This window comes from Podarcis melisellensis (assembly GCF_964234715.1).
Source record: "Podarcis melisellensis genome assembly, chromosome: 4".
NCBI lineage: Eukaryota > Metazoa > Chordata > Lepidosauria > Squamata > Lacertidae > Podarcis > Podarcis melisellensis.
The window spans coordinates 41,809,418-41,836,562 of record NC_138531.1 but is presented as its reverse complement, the minus strand read 5'-3'; the positions used below and the strand labels follow the sequence as shown (position 1 = coordinate 41,836,562).

The window sequence follows — 27,145 nt, the reverse complement described above, 5'->3', positions numbered from 1 at the left end:
ATTATTTATGCTGCATGATACAAATTACTTCATTGGCATTTTAAATTCAGTTTCTATTGTGTGTGTGTTTCTTACACAGAAATCCAGCATTGACAGTGGCCTTGTATTCCAACCTCCTGCTTGATGCAAGAAAACTGAAGCAAGAACAGCCTGAGCAGCTTCTTCCTGAACCTCACCAAAGAGAAGTCCACTCTTGCTCAGGTAATTGTTTCCATTGTTGAACTATGCTCACTGCTAAAATTTCTCCTAAATTTCAAGTAAACTCTACCCTCCTGTAATTCTAATAAATCTAGCCCTAGACTACAGAGATCAAGCCTTTGCCCTTCTATGTAGGACATTATTTCAAATATTTGAAGAGTGCTTTCATGCACATCTTCATTCTTTTTTTCCTCCAGGCTAAGCATACTCAAGAGACGCGGGTGGCACTGTGGGTTAAACCACAGAGCCTAGGACTTGTCGATCAGAAGGTCAGCGGTTCAAATCCCCATGATGGGGTGAGCTCCCGTTGCTCGGTCCCAGCTCCTGCCAGCCTAGCAGTTCGAAAGCACGTCAAAGTGCAAGTAGATAAATAGGCACCACTCTGGCGGGAAGGTAAACGGCGTTTCCACGTGCTGCTCTGGTTCGCCAGAAGCAGCTTAGTCATGCTGGCCACATGACCCGGAAGCTGTACGCCGGCTCCCTCGGCCAATAAAGTGAGATGAGCGCCGCAACCCCAGAGTCGGGCACGACTGGACCTAAGGGGTCCCTTTACCTTTACCTTTAAGCATACTCAGTATACTTGAGCATCTCTGTTCTCCTCCTCCTCCAAAACTGTTCTAATTTTGTCACATCCTTCTTAAAGTGCAGTGGCCAGAACTGGACACAAGACACAGGACTCCAGATAAGGTCTAGCTAATGCAGAATAAAGTGGTTCCATTACAGTACTTCCCATGACTTGAAAACTGCATCTAAAATTGCAGTAGCCTATCTTTTTACAGCTACAAGACACGGCTGATTCATGTTCAGCTTGTGACTGAATGCAATCTCAAGATCCTTTTCACATATACTACTGTCAAGCCAGGTATACAAGGTGTACAACAGCTCTGTTTGTGGGCCAAAAAACAATGTGAACTGGAGTGATGCTCCCAGAGTCTAAGCACTTTTCCAACACTGTTTTCCAACCAGCTGTCAAGCCATCTGATGGTGTTATCAGCTAGCCCTCATTTAAGTTGCTAGTTAACCAAAATATCGTAGGCAATTTGGGCAAATGCTCTGATAAAATGAAGAAAAATGACATCCACAGCATTCCCACAATCCCAAGTGAGTAACTTGATAAAAGAGAGAGAGAAACCATTTGCCTTGTAGGGCTTTTTCATTGACAAATCCACGCTCCCAATCACTGCCTTGTTATCAATATACTTGCAGATGGAAAGCTTCATAATCTGTTCTGGTATCTTCCCTGTATCGATTGCTCTGTATTTTCCTGGATCTTCCTTTTTGGAGATTGGGACATTTTTGCTATCTGCAGTCCTGGGACCCTCTGCTCATTCTCCAGGTGTCTTTATAGATGATAGGTTTTGAGAACATATCTCTGGGGAATTATTTTTGAAATGAAAACAACAATAACATGCCTTAAATCAGAGGTTGTCAATGTGATCCCCTCCATGCATTTGTTCAACTCCATCTCCCATAAGCCCATCCAGCATGGGATGATGGGAATTGTAATCCTACAACACCTGGAGTTGTAGACCAATACATTGGCTACCACTGCCTATATTAAAGTTCTCAGGTATTGTTAAACATAGGAAGCTGCTCTATACAAAGTCAGATGAGTGGATACCCAGCTGAATATTGTAGCTGCCTTCCAGAGTTTTAATATCTGGGATCCTGGGAACTGAAATTGTGGCCTTCTGAATGCAAAACATTTGCTCACCTACTAAGCAAATGCTTTCAGAACAGTAGATTTAAGGCACCATATGATTTGGCATGGGAAAAGACATTTTCAAAAAGGGTGTAAAATAGTGCCCATTTTTATGCTCAAGCATACACCTTATGGCCTCAGTAATCACACTGCATTTTCCTAACCCAAACCCAACATAATAGCGATGTTAACGAGAGCAGAGAAGCTGCACCTATTTATACTGTTCTCCTCCTTCTAATGTTAGGCTAAAATTATTTGTCTGATAAAAGTGCACATTCATACTGCAGAAGTTACAGTTAAATGAATATTAACTGCCAGTTCCCTTGTGGGAGGCTTGTTTGGTATTCTCTCTACATCCCAAATTGGCAACAATCTCCATGAAAGGCATTGAGATCTTCATTCGCATGGTTTTGAGAAAGCTGAAAAGAAGCTCTCAGAGTTTAGCATGAGCAACCCTTTCCCGGTTACCTCACAGAGTGTTTGGGTATCTGTGGCTGCTACGCTTCATCAAAGCAGCTTTTCATATACACCAAGAACTGACAGGAATTCTTTGTCGGGGACAGCATCCTTGCTTACCTGAATCATGAGTAGGGAGGATGGAGAAATTTTGCAAAAATCAAACATGAATGTAAGCTCTGCAGCAGCTTGCTCATTTGCCTACCAGGTGAGCATTAGTGATCTTTATTGATACTGGTTTTCAAAATCCACACAAAATTAATGGCACTGTTTTTGAACCCAGTACTCTATTCGTTGTCATTGTTTCGGAGTTACTGTCAGATCAGCTCTGCAAAAAATGTGTATTCCTCTGAACTCTGCTCCACTGAGGTGATGCTGGTAGGCGTTAAAATTCAGTGCCATGTTTCTTATCCTGCCTTCCTACCTATAAAGCCTTCTATTACATGATAGTGGGAGGGAGGGAGGGGTTAATGGGTGTAAGCTAGTAATGTTTAATGGTAGTAGCTTTAATAGGAAATGCATTTTAAAAGAAAGAATGATTCTCTGAGCTTTTCAGAACCATCATTGTACAAAAAGGTGTGTCAGCTTCACTGTTGCAAAACACCAAGGAACAATCCAGCCAGCACAGTTCACCAAGGCTCTGCATCATTTTATTGTGTGTTTGTGTGGGGTGTGGGGAACATAACCACAACCATGTACTTTGTGTCCTTCCTTTCACTACCATCAGTGAGCATCCTCCTGTCCATCACGCCTGCTGGAACACACACACAAAATGACCAATTTAAAAAATACTGCTGTTCTCTCTGCATTTTGCAGCAATTGCCCTTGCGAACTTTTCTTCTGCATGTGGCCATTCACAGCTATGAAAAAGGATGGTTATGGGAGATGGCTGGATTTGTTATTGTGTTTCACCGGAGTCCCTCCCCACCCACCCACCCACAAGGATGTCTTGTTGATGATCTGTGTCATTTACACACAGACAATTGTTTTAAATCTTTTGTCTCCCCACCCCATGTAAATAAATCTGAAAGTAAAACTGCCTGGGCGCAATGGCTACTTGATGATGGCCAATGAATAACAATAGCAGGACTGCAAATAGGGGACTATATAGGAATGTAATGGCATCTGTTTTGTAGAAGCTGATCACGCCATCGTCAGGGGAATAGAAAACAGCACTGTTATTTTCACAAATCATCGTACCAGGGCTGATCATATGAATTTAACAAAATGCAAACCACAGTGGATCAAGTTTGAATAATGATATTGCAATCGAAAGATGAACAGGTACAGAGAGCAGTGGGCTACATGCCTAATTGCGAGTCACTTTAAAGGGGAGGGGGTTGCTCTCTAAACAGAATTCCAGCTATTAAAAAATTTCCATTTGTATGCAGTGTGACAAGCTTTTGAACTGCGTGGTTATACGCATTCCTTCATGGTGTGAAGCCATCTTGCCCTTCTCCAAGGGGGAGAGTTGCAGCTCGCTGAATGCAACTACCATAGTCCATAATGGGCCAATGCACAAAGGCTGCCATGGACAGGGTCAGCCCAAGACATTTTGCTGCCTGAGGCAACAGATAAGATGGTGCCCACCTCATTCCACATACAGGAGCTGAGTAGTTTAGGATGTGATGAAAGAGCTCATGTGCCATACCCAACCCAGTCATACAATAGAGAAGAGTGCTGGCTCGAGCCCAGCATCTGCCACCTGAGGTGGTTGCCTCACTCTGCCTAATGATAGAGCCAACCCTGGCGGCTAAAAATAGCTGCCTGTGTCAACTCCTCACTCCTCTCCCCATAATGTTCAGGCAGACAGGATGTTGCTTCCTTGCAGAAGTTGCTCATCAGGAGAATGATTAAGCTGAAACAATTCAAGGGGAAAAGGTGAGAACTTGATATTGGGTTGCTGTTTCATATCTCAGAGCTTTTCACGTCTTTCCTTTCATAACAGAATAAATGTATATAAGGGATTGGGACTGTGCCGGATGGCACAGTCACTAATGGCAAGCACTCCACCTGTAGGCCCTGACACCTACATCAGCCAGGTGTGCTGTGCACATACAGGCTCTATGTACATAGGTGCTGCGCATGAGCAGAACTCTGAATGTGCAGGATTCCCAGTTGCATCAAGTATGCATGTGCATGCAGCTGAATGAAGGAAAGGGCCCGTTTTCAGAGCTTTGACTATGCAAGGAGATTGGAGACAGGCCAAAATCCTGTTTCATCCCTCTACTACGTGCTCACTATATATATGGAGGAAGTCTGGCGGGCCTCTCCAAGCTGAGTGAGTGGGTGGTGAAATGGCAAAGGCAATTCACACTAGTGAAAGAATTATGGAAGTAATATTGGAATGAATGAAATGGAGGACATGCTATTGAATAGTGATGAAAGCTGGATCACTATCCCAACATCATTTAACCTTTGAGAATCAAATGGGCTGCTATGGGTTAAAAAAAATCTTATTTTCATCCAGCTATGTTTTAATGGGCTTATTAACATTTGACATATTTTGCATAACATTCACATTATACCCTTGAAACCACTGATAGCGGCTGTTTTGGGGCAGCAAAAGGTAGAGAATTGGAACCCATAGCAACAGCCCAAATTTTGTCTGCATTGCAGGCAATTCAGCTTCTAGTGTTATTTATAATATAGGCTGTTTCTAATTACAAAATAAACAGTAATAGGAGCTCTGGGGCTATTTTGTTGCAGTAAGAAACAAAGTAATCTGCATAATATCTAGAACCTTGCCTTCAATTGAAGCCATAACCATGAAAAAGGGTTAGGCTGGTACCTTTGGTATAAACCTCAATAGAAAATGCATTAAAATAGTCTCTGACATCATCTGACTTCTCCAGCAAAGATGGGGGGGGGGGGAATCCACCTTATTCTTACAAGAGAGAATTCACACGAACAGAAAAAGATATAGAAGAGCATTAAAACTGAAAGGACAAAAATATAGCAGCCATTTCACTAGATTTTCATGGTATTTAAAAACCATCAGAGAAATAGTGGGCGGAACCAGCTAGAGAACCCCAAATGGAAAAAGGCTCAGGGCCAGAGAATTGATGGTGGGATGCCAAATGAGTGGCCAGAGGGAGAAGACGGGGGGGGGGGGGAGAGAAGGTGTTGGAAGCTGGAGAGGCAACAGGGTTTAGTGAGCAGGGGGAGACTGTGGCAGAAAGAAGTCCAGTATCAGGAGCAGAAGATGAAGCAGGAAAGAAGGGAGGCCGACTGGCAGACGTGAGTCTGGCTGGTGAATAAGCACAGGTTGCTTGTTGCAACAAGCTCCACTCCCCCTGGTCTCCCAGAACCAGGAGAGACATGAAGGAGGTGGAGGAGAAGTTACATGCAGGTGCAGTCTCAGATTGCTTGGGGGAAACACTAGAAAGGAGGGGACTTAGGAACCTGGGAGAAGGCAGGGACCTTCAGTCTCAGCAACTGCTTCATGGGGGCAAGACCTGCCAGAGAGGAATTGCTGTGCTCATTAGGTCTGACACTCCTGTGCAGACCCTGTTTTTGCTAATAAAGAGTTAACTCTGACTCACTCAGTGTGATTTACTGCTGCCTGTCTCCAGTCAGGATATTTGTTGTGCCTGCCATTTTTATGTCTCATGTTAACTATGGCAACATTAGAAACATACATCAGGGCAAGGCTTCTAATGTACGCATGCCCCCATCACCTCTAAAGGGCATCTATTAGAAAGGAGTGCACATGGGTAAGGTATCATTGTGTGATGGCATCACCAACCGAAGCTATGCATTTCAACATGTGCCTAGGCTTATTTCAAATTTTGAAGAGAAAATGGCTGCCGCTGCCCTCTCTTGCCTATGCACATTCATTTTTACACTGGAAAACTTGCTGGAAAATCAAGTGATTTCATGCATCAAGCATGCATGACCATCTCTGAACATCTTCAGTGGGGGGTGATGGTTTTGTTTCTGATGGATTTGGATGGTGGGGGACAAGGTGGACTGAGTGAGCTTTTAATTAGTCTAATGGGGTTTATGCTTTTCACATTCCCTTTGCCTTGAGCGTTCAGCATGGGTCAGCCTGCAAATCAAATCAAGTATGAGTCTTGGGATAATGCTTCCCTTTCCACTGTTTTCACATGCATGTCCAGTTTTCATTGAATATGTCACTTTGATATGCCCTAGTGATTATTCGGGTTAGAAACAGTTTGCCCTTGTGTAGCTGTTAGTCTATCTGATTTCAGCATTCTTACCAAGTTCACTGCTTGGTCACACACTACAGTTACATAGCATTGTCTAATTATTGCTGTTACTGAGCTTCTGAAAATATTGGTCCCATAACTTTGGTCTGGTCCTTGCTTCCATAAGGCAAATTAGGAACTGCTGTGTTCTGAATTGCTGATTTAGTGCTCCTTATGCATATCTAGGATGAGCTTTCATGTTTATTTAGTGATTTTAGTTGGAAACACTGTGAAATTGATTTAGCATGAAATAAAAGGAAGGCGGGAGATAGTAACACACATACTATTTTAAAATGCTCAAGTTTTCTTGTACCATTTCTCAGCTAAGGAAAGGCAAAGGAATTTGCATGTTCTTCAACTTTAGACAACCTGCTTAAAGCCAAAACTTTTTATAAATGTGTAAATGCAACAACAACATAAATACAGTCATACCTCAGGTTGAAGTAGCTTCGGGATAAGTATTTTCGGGTTGCGTGCTGCTGCGACCCGGAAGTAACGGAGCGCGTTACTTCTGGGTTTCTCTGCTCATGCATGCACAGACGGTCAAAATGATGTCACGCGCATGCGCAGAAGCAGTGAATGGCGACCCGCGCATGCGCAGACGCACGGATGCAGGTTGCGTTCGCTTCTGCATACAAATGGGGCTCCAGAACGGATCCCATTCACATCCAGAGGGGTACCACTTTACTTACAAATCCCCTACATGGTAGTGCATATGGTGTTCACCACCACTATAAGGGAAATGTTCTGTGCCTGTCTATGAGGTAATACAGACTTTAGATATTACATAGGAGGGAGAGCAGGCACTCTAAATGAAATGTAGTTCCTCTTTTTTATCAATAGTTTATTAGGGTATTCACAGTACTACAATAAAACAGTGCAGGCCCTTGTTCCTTCCCCCTGCTGGCTCCCCTCCCTCCTTCTTCCCTCATGGCTCTTTTTGTTGTTGTTACAGCATTTTCATTTCTGATGTTCCATTGTTTGGTGTGATATCACATCCTCAAACAAGAGTTTGGATAAATGGATATCAGTACTCTGCTTGCCTCCCTGATGCACAACCAGCCGTGTTTTGTGTAAAATGGAAGCTTTACTTCTCATTCTATAATTTATTCTCTGGTGCAATGATTACATCAAAGACTAAAACACTGCAATTATCAGTACTCAGTTATGTAATACTTTCAGTGTACAGTGGTACCTCAGGTTAAGAACGTAATTTGTTCTGGAAGTCTGTTCTCATCCTGAAGCAAAGTTCTTAACCTGAGGTAATATTTCTGGGTTAGCGGAGTCTGTAACCTGAAGTGTATGTAACCTGAAGTGTATGTAACCTGAGGTACCACTGTATAAACTTCCTTGTATTTCTGGGCCTCTATGGGTGATATATTTCTATTTAGAATGCAGGGATATTTATCATTCACTTGCTGTCCACACTTCAGAACTGTTCTTCAGGCTTCTTTCTGTTTCAGAGACATTGTATTTTCCAAGCACTGGGAGTTTCATATAGAGGAAAATAAGGATTCTTCTGATTCATGGGTGTCTTGGAAGGGGGGGCAGGGAGAATTTGCTCTTCCCAAAGTGAGCTATAATCCCCAAATGGGGGACATTTATTCCTAATCTCTCCTTCCTGTTTCTTAACCAGTTACTGTTCCACAAGAAGACCACTCCTAGCTTTATTCCCATCCCATGCCTGCTGATCCTACCCAAGAGTCTTTGGTGAGGTACTTTGTGGAAAGCTTTTGGATTGTCCAAGTAGACATTTTTTTACTGGATCACTTCTTTATGTGTGTTGACACTCTCAAAGAATTCTAAAAAGGTTAATGAGACAGGTCTTACTATTGCAGAAGCCATGCTTGTTCTACTTCAGCAAAACTTGGTTTTTCTATGTGCTTGATAATTCTGTCTCTGACAATACTTTCCACCAGTTTTCCTCAAACTGACATTAAGCTAACTGTCATGAACTGGCAGGACAGTGGAGAGGAGGAAGATGATCCCTGCAAGGGATGTAGGCATGACAGGCACACCTGGACAAGCTGGTGATGGAGAAGGAGAAGTTGGTGTAGAAGGTACTCATGGGGCAACAGAGGGGATGGGGGTCAGTGAACAGGAACCAGAGCAGCAGGGCCCATCACCAGAACCAGAGGGCTCTGGGGCATAAGACACAGTGGGCTCTGGGGCATAAGAAGCAATGGGAGGCACGCTCTAGGAGGCTATGGCAGGCAAGAGCCCACAGCACAGCTCCCTAGCTGGCCAGGTGGGGCTCACCCGGAGTAGGCTTGGAACAGGTGAGGGCCACATGCTTCATCAAGCCCAGATGCTGCAATCAGCATGCAAGGTATGGAAGGGAAGCAGAGCTGATGTGCTGTGTCTGGTCAACTTCCCACATTGGTTGGACCATGGCTTGGATGTTCCAGGGAGCTCTTTGGAACTCTGCTTCTTTGGGACTGACCTCCAGATGCCCTGATCCTGGGATGGGCTGCAGAGGCAGGAACCTGGTTTGACAGGACTTTGCACCTGTAGGCCTACCTGCCTGCTGGACTATGCATTACCATCTGCTGTAGGATTATGTATACCAGGGAGACCTGCTGCCATATACCTGTGGTTTCAGAACACTAACCTACCTGTAGTTTTCTTTAAAAAATGGGTGTTACATTGACTACTTTTCAGTTCTCGGGTACAGAAAGAGATATTAGGGACTAGTTACATATTTCTATTAGCAGATCAGCAGCAGGAAAACAAGGTCCATAGTGTCAATGAAGTTTTATATAAGGCATATATGTCTTGATGTAAACATGGTCCTGCTCACATGAATATGATGCCAAGAGGAAGTGGAATATAATCACTGTCTTATTAGGAAGATTTCTGGCATGCAAGATTTCTTCCCTGTCCTATTTGAATATAATGAAATGGGACACATTTGTAAGAGATCATGTGGGAGGCAAGGTTAAATGAGAACATTTTAGGTGGATGCGATTTGCTATAGCTGTTGATTAAATATACCAGCAATGCAGTGTTATAAATATAGCTGTAGGCCTTTTCTGCACTCCAAACAAGTTATTAAACTGTGAAATGGAGGTTCAAAAAAAGAAGAGTAGTAATGATTTTGAAATGTTGCTTACACTCAAAAAATGTGCTTGGCAGAACAGAATTCTAGAGTTTAGGAAAGCCTGGGACTAAAGAGGCTTGTAAATCCCATAACTGCAAATGGGCAGTTCAAAAAGTTGGCTTAGGCCAGACAATTAAATGAAAATTGAATTTATTTATTAATGGGAATTAATAAATATATTTATGAACAAAAAAAACCCCTGACTTCCATTGACATGTAGTCCTGTAAAAAAAGCCTGACTAATTAATCCTGCTTGATATGACTCTGTAGCAATATTTATAAAAGTACAGGAGGTCTCAGACTGATAGTAAGTGGATAAGAGCACCAGTTTGTAGTTAAAAAGCTGGATAGGTATTTTAAAAAGCCTCTGCATATGGTTCAAAATACATTGACCTTTAGAGACTCGAGTGAAAAGTTCTACTTCTGTTCATTCCCTCCATTATTAAGGCCTGCTACCTACCCTGACAATCTGTCCATTGCAGTTACATCTGATTACAGCAGCAACAATATGAAGAGCCTTTCAGGATTGCCCTATCATTGGGTAGAGAGAGGTGGCTGCCTCAGGCAGCAGATGGTGGATGCTGTCCCATTCACTGATGTTTAGGTAAAATTCACCAGCCAGCCTAGTTGGAGATGCCACTGTGAAAGTAGGAAAGAGGCCTCGGTCCTCTTATGCCACTTCTTTGCACCACTACCTTGCAGAGTTGGCCAGCTGAGTTAAGCACCAATTCACACATTGTGCACAGGGTTCTAAGGATGCAGCCCAATATGCACACGTAAAGGTAAAGGTAAAGGGACCCCTGACCATTAGGTCCAGTCGTGGCCGACTCTGGGGTTGCGGCGCTCATCTCGCTTTATTGGCCAAGGGAGCCGGCGTACAGCTTCCGGGTCATGTGGCTAGCATGATTAAGCCGCTTCTGGCGAACCAGAGCAGCACACGGAAATGCCGTTTACCTTCCCACTGGAGCGGTACCTATTTATCTACTTGCACTTTGAGGTGCTTTTGAACTGCTAGGTTGGCAGGAGCAGGAACTGAGCAACGGGAGCTTACCCCGTCGTGGGGATTTGAACTGCCGACCTTCTGATCGGCAAGTCCTAGGCCCTGTGGTTTAACCCACAGCGCCACCCGCATCCCCAATATGCACACTTACTTGGGAGTAAATCCCATGGAGCTTGGGAGGACTTCCAAACAAGGATCGCATTGCAGTAGTTGCAGTAGTGTCTCACCAAGTGGCTGCACTGGTTGAAACATGGGTGATGGCTAAAATATATGTTATAATAGCATTTTTCCATGCAATATATCCAAATCCATCTGGTAATCAACTTTACTTCTAAAACACGACACTACAGAATAAACACATAGTCTGACTGTAGGGAGACCACAACAAGGCAGCAAAGCATGGGTGGCCTGAAAGCATTGCGTATCTACTTTAATTTGATTTTAAGTGAAAGCAAAGTGGCCTAAGGGTAAAAAGTGGAGTGAAAGGACCTTTTCTTTTTTTAAAAAAAGACCCAGCTCTAGTTCCACATCATGCTGTTTGCAGGTCAAACTCGTTGAACTGAAGCTGTTTAGTTCTGCAGCAAGGCTAGAGCAATATAGCGCAAATAAAATGCATTCACAGAGGCATCCCAAGTGCCTGGAAAATCTACCACCACACTGTTCCTTAGCAGCCCAGGGCAGAGGGCAAGCAGCATTTGCGCTTTACCATTAAGTCAGCTCCGGTCCAAGCCCCCATTACCCCTCCCTCTGGGAATGGCACAGTTTTACATGCAGAGCACCCAGAGTTGGGTCTGCCTCTACCCTTATAATGACACATTTGGAAGGCTTGTGATTGTTCCTGTGGTTGGAACATGGTCAGAAGTAGCCTTCTACCTTCCACACTTTCCATGGGCACAGTGGGATCTCTGCCGGACGGGCACCTTGCCTGTCTTCTGATGTCTCCCAGCAGCAAGTATCATGGCGCTAGGATTGCTTGTCACTCAGCCCTCAATTCTGTTCAACTTGCATTTAAAGGCGAACCTACTTTAATCCACACTTTCTGAAGCAAGAACAGAAATCCTTTGGAAGTAACACCAGCTGAATTTTGTCCTGCAGTTCTTCAGCTAAGGAATGTGTAAATAATAATAATAATAATAATAATAATAATAATAATAATAATAACAACAACAACAACAACAACAACAACAACAACAACAACAATATACTAGGGTAAGGTCTGCATTTAAAAAATCACATATTAGTGGAAATGATGGTCAAAAATGCATTATGTTATCAGAAATTGGTTTGTAAAAAATGTCTGTGGTAGGCATAATAGCTTGGGGAAATTAGGGGGAAATTAAAATGCTGATGAATTTTCATGGGGACTTTTAAAAATAAATAAATCGGTGCTGTGAAAATATGAAGACTGGAAAAAATGAGAAAATGATAGATTTGCCCGTCTCTGCCTGCAGTTCTGTACACACTTACCTAGGAGTAAGTCTCAGTACAGTGAAGTCAGGGCAGCTTATATATGAGTTGATTTGCATAGGGTTACTCTGTACGTGCAGCACTATGTTATCATGGGAAGTGTGTTTTATATGTCTCATACTGATAACAGATTTCAACCAGTAATCAAGAAGAAAAATTCCCTTTTCTGCTATGTTTGTAAAAAACGAAAAATAAATAAAGCACTCTGTAGGGTGTTTACATTTTAGAATAAATTGAAAAGCATTTGCTTAAACCTCCACAAATCAAAACAGTTGTCACTTCAACTGAATAGACTGGCAGCAGATTTTTTACTTCCTCCTTATAATTAAGAAGCCACTATATGATACCATGTTGCAGCCTAGAAGACTGTACTGTTTTTTTCACTTGACTAAATGGTAGCTTTATACAGTTTTATATATTAAAGGGACAAATTGCAGTGACATAAAAACTGCTGCAACTGTGTGTTAGAAGCAAGTCTGCAATCTTTTAATGTAACGATGATTTCCATTACCATTAATATTAACATTTAATGTTTATTGTCTTCACTATTTTATGCATTAGTTTGAAAACCTTACCTAGTGTTCACTGCAGGCATGACTAGGCATTGTGGATGAAACCCAACATTTATTTCTAATTTTTCTTGTTCATCTACAATTGCTTATCAGCAAACCTACAACAAAGCTCATTTGTATTGGTACAAAAGCTGTCTCATAAAATCTAATTTCTAAATAGGGATTTTCTATTGTAATTGCCAGCTGCTGGCAATGAAAGAGTATCAGAGACTGCTTGCTCATGAGTAGACACCTTACTCTGGGCCCTTATTAATTTATTTAAGATCACAGGGCAATTTAAAATATAAAAACACAAAAATGCATACCACAGTAACAAAAACACATACCATAACAACAAACAAAAACGATACCCCCCATTCAGTTTATTAGGCCATAGATTGTATAATTTGCCTAAAGTCTGGGAGAAAACAAATGTTTTTTTCCTGGCACCTATGTAATGTAATGTGCCATCCTTCTTTGGCCTTGACCAGAAGCTTCCGGTGCTTTTGAGGTCAAGGTGTGGTGGGTTCCACCTACTCCATTGACATTTCCAGAGGTTCTTCCTTGGGTATCAACGCAGAGGGCCCCTCAAGGAGATCCTCAGCATTGGAGTCAGAGATCCTGCCTGCTCCTCAAGGTGTTCGGCCAGTGGAGTGTTCAGTTTGTCTCCTGAGATTCTGTGACTGGCACCATATCAGAACTAGACATGATAGCTAATTCACAATTTTCTGGTAATGTCATTGAATGACTCATTGATACCGGGGGGGGGGATATTAGGAGCAAAGTAAATTATTCTTTATTAGTCTAAATGGAGTTGCATCGGTTAGCAGAGTAATTAGTTTCTAAACAATGGTTTCTTCTTCTTCTTTTAAGCCATGCTGTCTGATCTGGAAGCTTTGTTCCACAATTCTGGATGTGTGGCACTGCAAGGCTTTTAGAAGGAAAAGATACCCTGTGGGCTTTAGCCAGTGGTTGCTTTGCCATAGTGAAAAGTGCTTCTGCTCTCACAAGATGGAGACCCCATTTTCACGAATCCCCACTGAACGTGACTTTTTCTTGCAGGTAAAGTCAGTGTAATACTGTAGGTGTGTGGTTGTATGTTAAATACATTTTTTCTTGACAAAGCCAGCCAGGGGCTGCATTTGTATCAGGGCAATGGCACGGGGTGTGTGTGGCATTAACCATTTCCCCATGTACCATGGCCTCAATTTATGCCCATTTGTAAACTGCTCTGGGGTGTTCTCTCTCCGCCACCCCCCCCCCGCCACCCCGCTATCAAGTGGTGCTTGGATTTTACTAAATAAAATAAATGCCTGGTCCTAAGCACACTCCAGGACACAGTCCTGCTGAGCCCTGCCCACAATTAAACCTGCTTCTATATCATTAGGAGCAGTAGCCTTGGTTTTGAAATATATTTTATTAAGAGTCCAACATATATAACTAAATAGAAGTCAATTGAATTTTTCAGTTCTTCTATCATCCATGTAATCCATCTTGCTTAAAAATGCAGTTAAATGTTTATTTGAACCTATCGAACCCTATTAAATGTTACATCTTCATTTAGGAAGACCATCCTTGACTGAATTAAACTGTTTCCATCCCTGATTAGCTGATTAAGAGACAAGGAAGAGAAATACACTCCTCCAGGCAGCCTCTTTATTGAGCATTCATCCTGATGTGCTTGTTTGCTGGGAGGTTATATGACAATGAACATCCATCCTGAACTGATTGCCTGGTGCTGATATGCCTTCCCAATAATCGTTCATTTATTTCACACTTTTCAATGAATTTACCTATCACTTTCCTAACAGCAAAACACTGGTGGATTTATTGTGCTAGGGTGAGAGAGTGCTTTAAATCCATTCAAACTGCAAAATTAAATGCAAATTTTTGGTATGCACCTGAAAGTCTCCCACTAAATCTCATGAAAATTTATCAGAATCTCAGTACCAAGTTCTCCAATTAAACACATTTTCCTTTGCAATTTTGCCTTCTCAATATTTTTGCTATTTCCCCTATATTTTGTATGCTACTTTCAGTGATATACTGCATTTGTATCCCCCCCCCATATTTGCATTTTTGTACCCATTACTGGCTGGAGAACTGCAATGCAAAATTCAGAGAACTGTGAATTTTGAAGGACAGCTGTGTTTAGGTTCACATAGTGTTTCAGAAAGTGTGAGTTTGAATTTCTGCCCTATCCCCACAACCTAAGAATTCACTTGCCCTTAATGCATTTCATATATTGCTATTGTTGTTGTTACAAGTACCCCCAGAACAGTTTCCATGTACTCAACGAAACGGTGAGGTTTCACTCTGTTGTATAACACAAAATAGCAAATCTCTAACCTGTGGCTCAGCCTTAAAACACTGGCTTTTAGCTTTTCCCCTACATTGAGTGAGTGGTGGTGGTGGGCTCATTAAGGACTAAGGGTTGATTTGTTCTTCTGACGATCCAGTTTTGAGCATCTAATCCAAGATCACAAAGGCATTTGAGAAATTAGCACACTCCAAGACCCAGTATTTGTACCTTGATCATAAGGGCATCCATTTAGAATTTATAATGAAGATGTGAATAAAGCATAACTGAAAGCTTTTTATATTCACCAAACAGGCTAAGCTGATGCAAGTATATTAAAAAAAAAAACCAACCACGTAAAGCTAGAGAAAAGAATCTCATTCTTCTCAGTGGTTTTCAAATCACGCAAATTATCTGTCTTATTTGTAAAGTGCTAATAATACAGGAAACCCAGAGGGAAGGGGGAGAGTGCTGAAGAAGAGAAATCAATTCTACCAGCTAATTTTCCCGCTAATCAGACAGTTCATCCATTTTTAAAATATTTTTAATTTTTTTCTTACAAAAGATGCTGCCTTGATTTGAAATTTGTGGCAACTGTATTAAACATTAGAGTGGGTTTTCCTATGGACACAAACTTCAATGCCAGCAGCCTTCTGTTGCCTTTCAAGGTCACGTGAAGGAATATGAATCTGTTCAAACTGGGCACTATGTTTCTATCTGTATGCTTATTACCATTTAATTATACATTCTGCCCTCTAACGGATAATTAAAACTGTTTCAAAGCTTTTAGCTGTCACAAGATTTGTTTTCGTAAACAGAAGCTTTGCGGCATTTCCTTGAGCGCTTTCCTTTTCAGACACCACATAAAGAGGCAAATCAATGTAATCTTAGAGGAATGCTCACTGGCAGAACCAATCGCTTCCTGTGTCCTCCTCATGCGGTGGCAATTTAAATGTTTTGGGCTCCCAGCAGAGATAGCCACCATGGTGCAAGGCTTTGTACAGCCAAGAAAGAAAGAAAGAAACCATCGCTCTGGAAAGAACATTTTGCATTGCAAAGGAAACGTTGGATCTCAAGGAGCAAATCCTCCTCAGATTGGCTTGGGGCTTTTGTGATTCCCACCCCACCCCAAACTGGGGAAAGTCACAAAGGTCTGTGAGCAAACCAATGGGTCTAGAAAGGGGTTGACTTGCCACCCAACAATACTCCTTCCCCCACAACCACCCAGCCCCAAAACACACTATCACCTTCTCCAAGGCACTGTACATTTAAAGCTGCATCATATCACTTTAGTTTCATCCTGTATTGCAGGTCCTGCATTGAGCAGGGGCTTGGAGGGGAGGACCTCCAAGATCTAGTCCAACTCTATTATTCTATGCTGATGAATGGTGGTTGCAGATGCTCCCCCTGGAAGGTTTTCCATGAGGGATGCATCTCTCAGGCTGAAAACATCTCCCCACCTCTCATATAGTAGTGAGCAGGCAAGTGGCAAGGAGGAAGGGGTCTTACCCACTTGTAGGGGCCCAGAGTACCCCCATCAGTTCCTTGTATAATAATAATAATAATAATAATAATAATAATAATAATAATAATAATAATAATAAATTTATTATTTATACCACGCCCATGTGGCTGAGTTTCCCCAGCCACTCTGAGCGGCTTCCAATCAAATGTTAAAAACAATACAGCATTAAATATTAAAAACTTCCCTAAACAGGGCTGCCTTCAGATGTATTTTAAAGAGAAGATAGCTGCTTATTTCCTTCACATCTGAAGGGAGGCTGGTTCCACAGGGCGGGCGCCACTACCGAGAAGGCCGTCTGTCTGGTTCCCTGTAGCCTCACTTCTCGCAATGAGGGAACCGCCAGAAGGCCCTCAGTGCTGGATCTCAGTGTCTGGGCTGAACGATGGGGGTGGAGATGCTCCTTCAGGTATACAGGACTGAGGCTGTTTAGGGCTTTAAAGGTCAGCACCAACACTTTGAATTGTGGTAGGAAACGTACTGGGAGCCAATGCAGATCTCTCAGGGCCGGCGTGCTTAAGTGCTCGCAAGCACTCCTGATTCATTGTGGCTGCTACAACTGCTCAACACTGCTTCCCCATCCTAGCAGCTCCTAGCTATTCCTGTACCAGTAGCAGCAGCCCTCTAACTAATGCAACCTCTCGATCTCTGGCATCACACCTCTGTTGTTGTTGTTGCTGTTGGAAGTCTGGCAGATATTCCATTTATGCTTGGAAGATTTTTCCTCACATAAGTTCTGTAGCTGAGGGAAGTACATTCCACCCACTCAGACTGCAGATCTGACACTGAAATGGAAATCTGCCACATCTTCTTTAAAAAAAAACAAACGTTTTATTTTCATCATTCTCAGCAACACAGCCACTTTGCAGTGGCGTTCAACGTACAAAAATTTAGGTACAGATGTATTTAAGCTCATTTAAAACTTGCAAATTGATTACTTGGAAAACATTATAGTTTGCAAAATGGAAACATTAGGAGTCTAGTGTATTTTAAAAAGTTGGGAAGTGCCTATGCATTCTAACAGCAAAATAATTTGAAGCCATTACTGTCACAACTTATAGTTCTTCCTCATCTGTTTCATTTTCAATTAAGTTGAATGCATACAAAAGTTTGAATTAAATTTCAGTACCAGCTGAAAAAAAAAGGCATCCCAGCTGGGACTGGGGGAGTATGACTGCCCCAATTCCAGAATGGCTCTTGTCTTTCAGAAGAGTCTCTCAACTATTTCCTGGTCATCTCCCAAAAATGATGTAGCAATTAGTTCCCATGGCAACATACCAGCCATAGTTTATTTATCAAAGAATGTGCTAGACCAGCAGTCCATCTGCCCTATTAAGAATTTCTTTCTAACTCCCAGCCTCAAAACAATAGTATTTGATGATCATTCCCCATGCATGTACCTTGACATGATGCAGACCTGCCAAATGCATGGTTTGTGTAAACCAACACCTGCACAGGGAAATGGCAGACCTGGCCATTGTAATCTGCATGAGCCCAGCAGCTCAAAGCACCCTGCTACAACCATGTAAACAGCAATTACTGTATAGTCGATGTAATTTAGAGACATTCTTCCAAACAAATAGCACCAGTATAGGAGGAGCTCAGTATGAATACAGGTCTGATGGCATCATTGCAATGATGCAAAAATTTGATGCAATGGATCCTCCTTTACCAAGCTTCTTTAAACATGCATCCAGCCTTATCTGTAAATGTAAAATTAAAATAGTTTTCTGTTCTGCTGTGTGTCGCCCCCTCCCCCACACCCCCGCAAATTAGTTCAGCCCTTTCTGAGCATTAGGCCAGGTTTGGGGTGTTCATGGGTCCATCTTCGCTGCTGGAGGTTCAGGTAGCCTCAGTGGCTAGGACTGCCTTTTGCCTGCTGCTACAGGTACACTAACTACGGGATTCATGAACTGGTAAGAATCAGTTCTTACAATGCACTTTATGTGGGGCTACTGTTGGGCCTGGTTCAGAGGTACCTGCTGGGTCAAAATGCTGCAGCTAGACTGGTGGTGAAATTAAGCAACCAATAGCACATAACCCTGGTTCTTAAAACCTTGCATTAGCTACCCAAATGCTACCAGGCCATGTGCATGGTTATTGTATTAATTTACAAGGCTCTTAACAACTGGCAGTCAGTGTACCTTAAGGAACACCTTGTGCCTTATATCCATGTCTGACCACTGAGGTCTTTGAGGGAGTCCCTGTGAATGGTGCTCCATGGCTCACATTCATCAGCATTCTGGACCTTTGTGCCTTCCAGCTTTGTGGAACTCCCTTCCAGTTCACACCAGATTTTGAGTAAGCTAATGTTATGGTTAATTTTCACTGATTTTATCTTTCACACTTGTTTTGCAACCTTATTATACACCACTCACAAACTATAGTGTTAAGCAGGATATAAATTATGAAGTAAATGAAATGAAATGAAAGTATGCAATGTTGCTTAGTGTAAAATAGTTCCCACTGTTATTTATTTCATAAAATTTATATACCACTTAATTGTTTAAAAACCACGCCTCTCAAAGTGGTTCATCAAAAGCAGTTTTTTAATAGCATCTTTTCACAAAGAGAAGAAAACGCTGATAAGGAGTCAAGAATATGTGTTTTGCTGTTCTTTGTAATATGGATACAAGTTATTTACCTTTCCCTTACCATACGCCCTTTCCCGCATAAAGCTAATGCACTTTATGTGGATCAAGTCCCCATACAACCCACAAGGCCCAGGCTAAAGTTCAGATCCAATAATTCAAACCACTTGAATGCCTCTAACTCAAGGGCCAAATCCAGAGAATCAGTCCAAAGGTTATAGACTGGAACACTGTACAAAACCCAAACTCAATCCATTGGCAGCATCAGCTACTGTTTCTCTCCATAGGGCTAATCCAAGCCTTGCTTGGAATCCAGGCAGAGTGCAGCTGCTCCAGCTTTGTTGGATCAGATTTGATTCCAACACAGGTGCAGCTAAGCAGGGCTGGCAACAAGTCCTGACATATAGGAACACAGCCAGTTGAAGAGTTCGACCCCATAAATGCCACAGTTAAGTGTATTAGCCACTAAGATGTTATAGGACTGTTTTCTGCTGAAGCATAGCTGCCCTTCCGATACTGAAGCGCTAGAAAAGCTGCGCAGAACTAAATCTAGGCCAAATAGCTCCACTAAAACCACCACTTTCATGGGACCGTTCATTCTTTGTCACTTGAGATAGAGATATTAAAATAGATACCGAGATAGATTTAGAAGGACTAGAGATGTAAAGGCCTGGCAAAATGCTAGCAAAACAGGGGAAAATGCCCCCATTTTCCACCCCCACCCCCCATTTTTCCATTTCTATTTTTTTGGGGGGGGCTTTGCATCTCTATTTCAGACCAACAAATCTGACTATAATTTGTTTCAAACTGCTTTTAATGTATTTCTACATTGTTATGACCTGCCAATATGAGGTGGCAGAGGGCTTTCTAGTAAAAGCTTTGCCCCCACTTCAAGTGGTAGCTTGGCTGGTCTTAGCTCCTTGGAAATGGGCCAACAGTGGCTGCCATATTGTTTTCTCATAGAATACAACATACTGAGTCATGCCATTGGTCCATCGAGCTCATTATTGTCTATACTGCTTGGCAGTAGCTCTCCGGGGTTCCAGGTGGGTCGCTCCCAGCCCTACCTAGTGATGTCAGGAATTGATTCTCGTATTTTCTTCATGCCAAGCAGATGCTTTACACTGAGCTGTGGTGCATCACATTTACCTCTTCACACAGAGAACTCCCAAGATTGTGGAACGTTGGTTGCACAGGGTCCCAGAAAATGGGGAAACCTCCATGTGAAGAAGTATTTGTGTGTAGGCTTCCCCATCTTACCTTGCCACAGTAGCCCAACAACAGTGGTTTTAGAACTGGGGAGCTCTTTCAGTGCTAAATGCATGAAAAGGGCTGGAAATGAAAGAAAACAGAAAGATCCTATAAGATCTCTTTTGGTCAAATTTGGGATCATGGGGCAGATCCAGGTTTCAGCTTTCAGCTGCAATGCATTACAAAATGAGTTTGCTATCTTGGTGACTAATTTCTGCAGAAAGCTTTTTATCTAGATGAAACTAGATGAAGCACTATGATACACACATACACACATGTTACTTTAACAATGACCTAAAACTCTCTTACATTATTGTTAGAGAACCATGCATGTACTCTATACATGGCAGCCTGCTTCCTTCTCCTTCAAAGCATTTTAATATAAGACACACAAATAATGGCACTTTTCATGCATCCCTTCTCTTGACTATAGGTTGTACCTCTCTCAAGTTCACTGCTAGTTTTAATCCTAGGAAACCTTGACCAGCTGATATTTCAGCAGTTAATGGAAGCTCATTTTTCCATGGTATCTTGAGGTTTGGCTCTATTCAGCTTTCACAAGGACTCTTTGGTCTTTTGTTAGAACACATAAATAATGACCTTCAGAGATTCTGACGATCAATACACATGAGCTTTCATTACAGCTTCTTCAGTGAATTAATCAAATTACGTGGGACAAATGATTAGCTGCATTATCGTCACCTTTTCTGTTAGGACAATTTGTATATCTTAGAACACCGACTTTGAGTCCTAGTGGATCATTACTCCTTGTGATGGGCACATCCCAGTCAACTGGGCCCTGCCTTGCCTGCAGAAGGGAGACCTGGCCACAGCAAAGTGGACTCCTCTGCTCAGCCTACCTTACCCTGTTAAGCAACTTCCTGCCACCAGATAAAGGGAGATTTTTCTACAAACCTGCCCCTTTATCAGCCAGCTTAAAAAACCTTCCTGGAGTCTCCCTGAAGCCGTCTTCTCCCATTGCCCCAGAATGATGCTATGTGCAGACCAGAATTGACCAGATCACCATTGCTGCTGCCACCAGACCCACCCACACAGGAGGGAGCCCTTTAGAAGGCATTTTGCCAAGTCCCCTTCAACCTCATGCTAGCCCATCAAAGCTAACTGTATTTGGGGAAATGTGAAAAATAGGCCCTCTTGCACATGCCTCATTCATACGTCAGGTTTGTCTGATTCTTCCTATAAAATTGCCATGTCTTGTTTGACATTATTGAGCTAAATGGAACTGTCTGCTTGTTTTCGAAGCAGACCAGGTCATTTCCCTTTCCATGTCCTTGTGTATCATAGACCAATTACACGTCAAGAAAAGGCCACAACCAGTTCCTTTATACTGCACAAAATCTCAATATCTTTAGCATGGGAGACTTAGGTTACTAAAAAATATCCATCCTGATAGTAATGGAATAATTGGGAAAAGCCATGGCCTATGAGTAGTTTTGTGGTGTGCCATGCAATTCTCAGAAGCTGAGCAGCAAAGAAGTGCGAGAACGTGTGTGCCCCCTGACTTCTACCACAAAATGGTGGGCAAAAAGGACTTGATTGTGCAGTGGGTAGCCCATGCAAAACATAATAAATGCTCCTACTGTGCATTTACTTCCCATTCAATGACAAAAAAAATGTTCTAGGCTAAAACAACGTACAGTGAAATCTGAAAGGCATTTGAGGAGCAAAACTGTGTCTGTCAGTAGTTGGTCCTTCTAAAAGCCCCTTTAAAGCCACATTCAAATGATGACAGCAGCTTTTTTCTGCTGCCGTTTTTAGCTTCTGTTATGTTTGCCCATACATTATCTCCCTCACCACCACCCCTGCCACCCCTTCCTGGGAAGATGGCCCATTCTTATGCCCTTGTTCAGGCTGCAAGTGAAAATGAATTTGATAGCCTGACCTCATCATCCAAGGTCAGGATCGAAATTGGCACATTTATCAGTCTCTGCTCAAAAAAAGGCCAAAGTCTAGAATTATGGAACCGTGATGCTTTGGGGATAGGCTGTCAAGATTTCGTGATAAAGTTTGTACAGTTCTGCCTGTATGTCTGTGACTAATCTGTTGCTGAATTATTCTTCTATCCACAAAATCATTTTTCCTTCCCACCCCCCACCCCAGTCCTTCAGTACTATTTCACACACCCACAAACCACAGACTTGGGCTTTAACTTGGTTCTTCTGCTGGAGATGAGATCTGCAACCAAAATACTTTCATATTTATTTGGCTAATGATTACAAATCATTGCCACATTTTAAAAGTTCCCTTTACCATGCGTATCTTGAAAAGTATACAAACAGCCTTGCGCTTTTTTGCAAATATATATGGTAGTCTTGCTTTAGGGCTAAAATGTCCTTGAAAGACTTTTTACAAAATGTATTCAATAACGAAATGCAGAATTGATGCGGTGGTAAAGCGGGGGGTGGGGTGGGAGCCTGCATCAACTAAAAAGGGCACTGTATGCTAATAAGCAAATGTGAATCCTTATCAAGAACTGTTTCTCTAAATGGCAAAGAATCACTTTCCCTTTTTAGGGCTTGTAATGATTTTAAGACCTAAAATAAATGCAGCAGCTTGGGCATTAAACAATCATTAATGCTTCTCATGGGCAGAATCTTTTGCTATTGTGCTAACTTAAAGATGTAATGTGTTTGGATTTGATGAATAATGTCATTTGAAGTTTGAACTCTTATGTGTCTGCATATTGATGGGGCAGAGCCATTTATGGCTGGCAACTAGCAAAATATCCAGTGCTTGCCACAATATAGTTTAAGCAACTTATTTCTTTTTAAAAAAATACAAGAGTGGCCTGTCCTTCTGGGAGGGTCAAACTCCTTAGATCAAATGCTTTGAAGCATGTCACAATTTGAATTCTTCGGAGCACATCTAGCTGTGCAGACCTTGGACAGCAGCCAGAGAGGACACTACAGTGGTACCTCATGTTATATATGCTTCAGGTTACATACGCTTCAGGTTACAGACTCCGCTAACCCAGAAATAGTGCTTCAGGTTAAGAACTTTGCTTCAGGTTGAGAACAGAAATCGTGGTCTGGCGGTGCGGCAGCAGCAGGGGGCCCCATTAGCTAAAGTGGTGCTTCAGGTTAAGAACAGTTTCAGGTTAAGAATGGACCTCCGGAACGAATTAAGTACTTAACCTGAGGTACCACTGTACTGGACTAGATGATCCCTTTTGGTATAGAGCAACTTACAGCTCTCTCTCATAATAACAGGTCTTAGAAGTCATTCAGTTAAATTAGCTATAGTTTTGGAACATATAAAAGGCTGTGCTATATCATACAGCATTTAAGTTAAGAGAAAATTTGTTACCACAAGGTATTGTTTGACCTGCTAGAATTCATGGATGAAGTCATTATGCATGTAAGTCATTATGCCCCACCTTAGTTTGACTACTCCTTTACATAGTACAGATGTGCCATATAAACTTTTGTTCCTTTCTTTGTGGTGAGGAATGAGTGGAGAAAAGCCAGGGCCATCAATGGCCCCTTACGGCAGTGCATGATATTGAATGTGAGGTCTGCTGCTGAAATCTACAGAAAATGAATAAACTAGAACAAGTCAGTGCAACTTGTGACCCAGAAGGTTGAACCTCTCTCACCTTGGATGGTGGCCCACCAGAAACTTGAAAGCCCTGTATTTTCTGCCTGTTTTGGACTGTAAAAATCTAAGGTAGGAGGTAAGGTGTCTCTGTGTGGAAGGGAAGTCAAGCACCTAGTAGGTCAGAGTACATGGCTGGTGGGCCAGGTTCCCTCAGTGGATCACAAACTGAACTAGATTTGGAGCATGTGATGCCTTCTTACACAACAAGCATATGTAATGCTCATCAGAATACTCTCTTTTTCTTGCATGTCTTCACCACGATCTGTCACAGAACGCAAGCTGGACACAAGAGTAAGTGAGTATGACATACTTATTGATTTCACTGTTAGTCAAGGGGCTTCGTTTATACATGCATTTTACAGCCGGAGTATTGGCCCTTGGGGAAAAGCCACAGCAATCAATTTAATTAGGAGGCTTTCAGAAATCATGTCTCTCCCATGTCTCTCCCCATTAACCTTAATGAACCCCAAGACATGTTTATAGTGCGTTTCCCCTTCGAAGGCTTCTGTACGGTAAGCATCAAAACGCCTCACTATAATGAGTGGGATCTGTGGTTTCCTTTCCCCTTTAAGGTTTTCTTTGATGGTGTTAAGCTAGAGCAGATTTGAACATTAAAAGGTCAGGTGGCTTTCAGCTTTGCTTCAAAAGGAGCCCCAACCACAACTTTTATAAGCCTTTGATATGAGGTGACGAAGAAGAGTGATTTGGCCTAGAGGTGAGCCTGGGAAATCGGACAGACTCCACCTGAAAAGTTGTGGAAGTTCACATCAATCTTCTTTTAAATCAAACAGAAGAAACTTTGAGGACAGTTCAGATGGATTATTCAGGATCAGAGTAGATTTGATGCTAACTGTACAGTTGTCATTATTAATGGTGGCAGTAAATCTAACTCCTCCCTCCTCCAAAATGTCCGATGTCACAATGTGTCCTGTGGCAAAATATTTATTTTATTTCACAACATTTATATACTGCCCGATTGTCATACAGCCTCAAAGGAGTTTACAAAAAGCATAAACTATGAAATTATCAGTTAAAGCTTAAAATAAAATAAAATTAGACATAAACTAAAACCAGATTAAAATACATGACAGCTTCTACACATACTTATCACAGAGTCCCATTTAACTATGTTTAATAACAGTAACTTAACATGCAGGACTAATGAACTGGTCAGAGATAGAGTTGTTCCTGGAGAGTACTCACATGTCAGCTGCCTCACTCTTCCCATAAATGGTACTCCATCACATAACAGCAGGTTCCTTTTTGTGTCTATTTGTGTGTGTGTGTTTTGAATTGAAGGATTTTGAAATTATATGTCTCTCTGTGATGGTTGCTCTTTAAACATGGCTTAGTTAACCCATCAAAATAGCATGGAAGTTCAGAATGCCCTGGCAAACAAGAAGATTCCTTGGATTAAGCATTAGGAAGTTTTTTGAACTCTTAAGAACCGTGAGAGGCTAGATAGACACTTGCAAAAAGGGCAGTTGGTATTTGCTATGCAGGATAAAGATCAGATGATATGAGCATTATTTCCTTTCCAGCTCTCATCTCATCACAAGATCTTTGCATCTGCAGTGCTTCCTATTTATTAAGATCTAAACTGCAATATATTAATAATGGATTCTTTATGCTTTGAGGGACTTTTCTAGTTCATTTATTTTTCATGCTGTATTTTAGGAGTTGTATAAGTGTTATTATATTTTTACCATATGTAACTTTTGTTTATTATATTGCCATCCACTGAATTTCCCCCTTGGGAAAGCACAGCAGGATACAAATTAGGTTATATTTTAAAATATAAATAATTCTGTGTGCAAACAAACACATAACTCTTCTCATCGGTTTGATAACTGTAAAATGCCTGAACTCTTCCATCCACCCAAACATATATTGGAAGACTGATGTTTCCAGATAAGTGCTCTGGTCCATGGGGTCACGAAGAGTCCGATACGACTAAACGACTAAACAACAACAAATGGGCATGATGCAATGATGGTTGTGGACTGTGACATCCCCTTTGAGAACACTTAAGGCTACAATCCTATACCCACTTATCTTGGAGTAAGTCACACTAAGCTCAGTGGACTTACTTCTGAGTAGACATGTCTCAGATTGCCCTGTAATCCTGACTTTAAGTTCTTCCTATGGAAATAGATAGAACACGTACTGCAGCCCTCTACAGGCTCACTGTTGAATTCAGTGGGTTTTACTTCTGAGTAGACATGCATCCATTTGCACTATTACGTTCTTAATTATGGCTGGCCTATGGCCATTGCTGTTTCCCAGAAAAGCAATGCACTACCTAGTAGAAAATTCCAGCTCATCAGAGCTATATTCCAAATTGTCCAAAGATTTGGTCAGCGATACCAACAGTTCAATGAATTTATAATTACTATTTTCGGGGGGGGGGGCTGAAACAGGATATTTTAAGGTTGTCTCATTTCCCCATCCTTTGGGCAACCCCAACAAAAACAATATGTGTTTTACTTTACTATAAACTGCTGGCCCATCAAGAAAGCAGGTAAATGAGCACAAAATACCTGAACCCAAAACTGTAATTGTTTCCAGCCTCTTAGTACATGCAAATGGCTATACTTCACTGGTCGGCTAAGGCCATTACCTCAACAAAAGAACTGGTTTGGTAGCCTTTTCTACTAGATGCTAAATCTCCCTGGATAAGGTAGGTTCACAGGCCTGGAAGTAACCTGTGGATATCACCCAGACTGTTCCCCAAACCATAGATAGACACACAGAACCATACATAGATGGTTTGAGGGTTTTTGTTTCTTAACAATCAAGTGGTATATAATTTTTATGAAATAAAATAAATAATAAAATAAAACAGAGAAATAGTTCTTATGCCTATATCATTGGCTAGTGCAGTAATTTCTGCGCTCTTTCCCCCACAGACCACTGGAAAGTTGCTGGGGGGGGGGCTTGAGGGACCATTTAATGGTTTTCCTACTTACTGTAGCAATTGTAATGCCTTGTGCTCGATACTATATGATTTCCTATTGCATTTTTATATACATGTTCTTTGGGAACCCCTAGGCTAGTGGCCACCTAAAAATGCCATCTAATAACAATTTTTCAATGTATGCAATTTATTTTTGTCAATGTATACAGTTTTTGGGTTGTTGTTTTTTTTTTTGTATTGTATTCCATTGTCAGAGCTACTG

General features: G+C 41.8%; 1 protein-coding gene across 4 annotated transcripts in view; it reads left to right on the top strand.

Annotated features, from left to right (window-relative positions):
• Positions 1 to 27,145, top strand: part of LOC309368869 (uncharacterized protein) — a 269,378-nt gene that overhangs the window by 127,946 nt on the left and 114,287 nt on the right. For 3 of the 4 annotated variants that reach the window (XR_014167927.1, XM_081909230.1, XM_081909229.1), the window contains 2 exons: positions 80 to 201; positions 24,238 to 24,261. Coding sequence is in view for 2 of the 4 variants with exons in the window: in XM_081909230.1 (XP_081765356.1) it covers positions 80 to 201; positions 24,238 to 24,261 (146 nt within the window). In the remaining 2 variants the exon portion in view is untranslated. Of the gene's footprint in view, positions 1 to 79; positions 202 to 13,558; positions 13,748 to 24,237; positions 24,262 to 27,145 lie in introns of all 4 variants that reach the window. The other variant, XR_014167928.1, reaches the window with a different exon arrangement.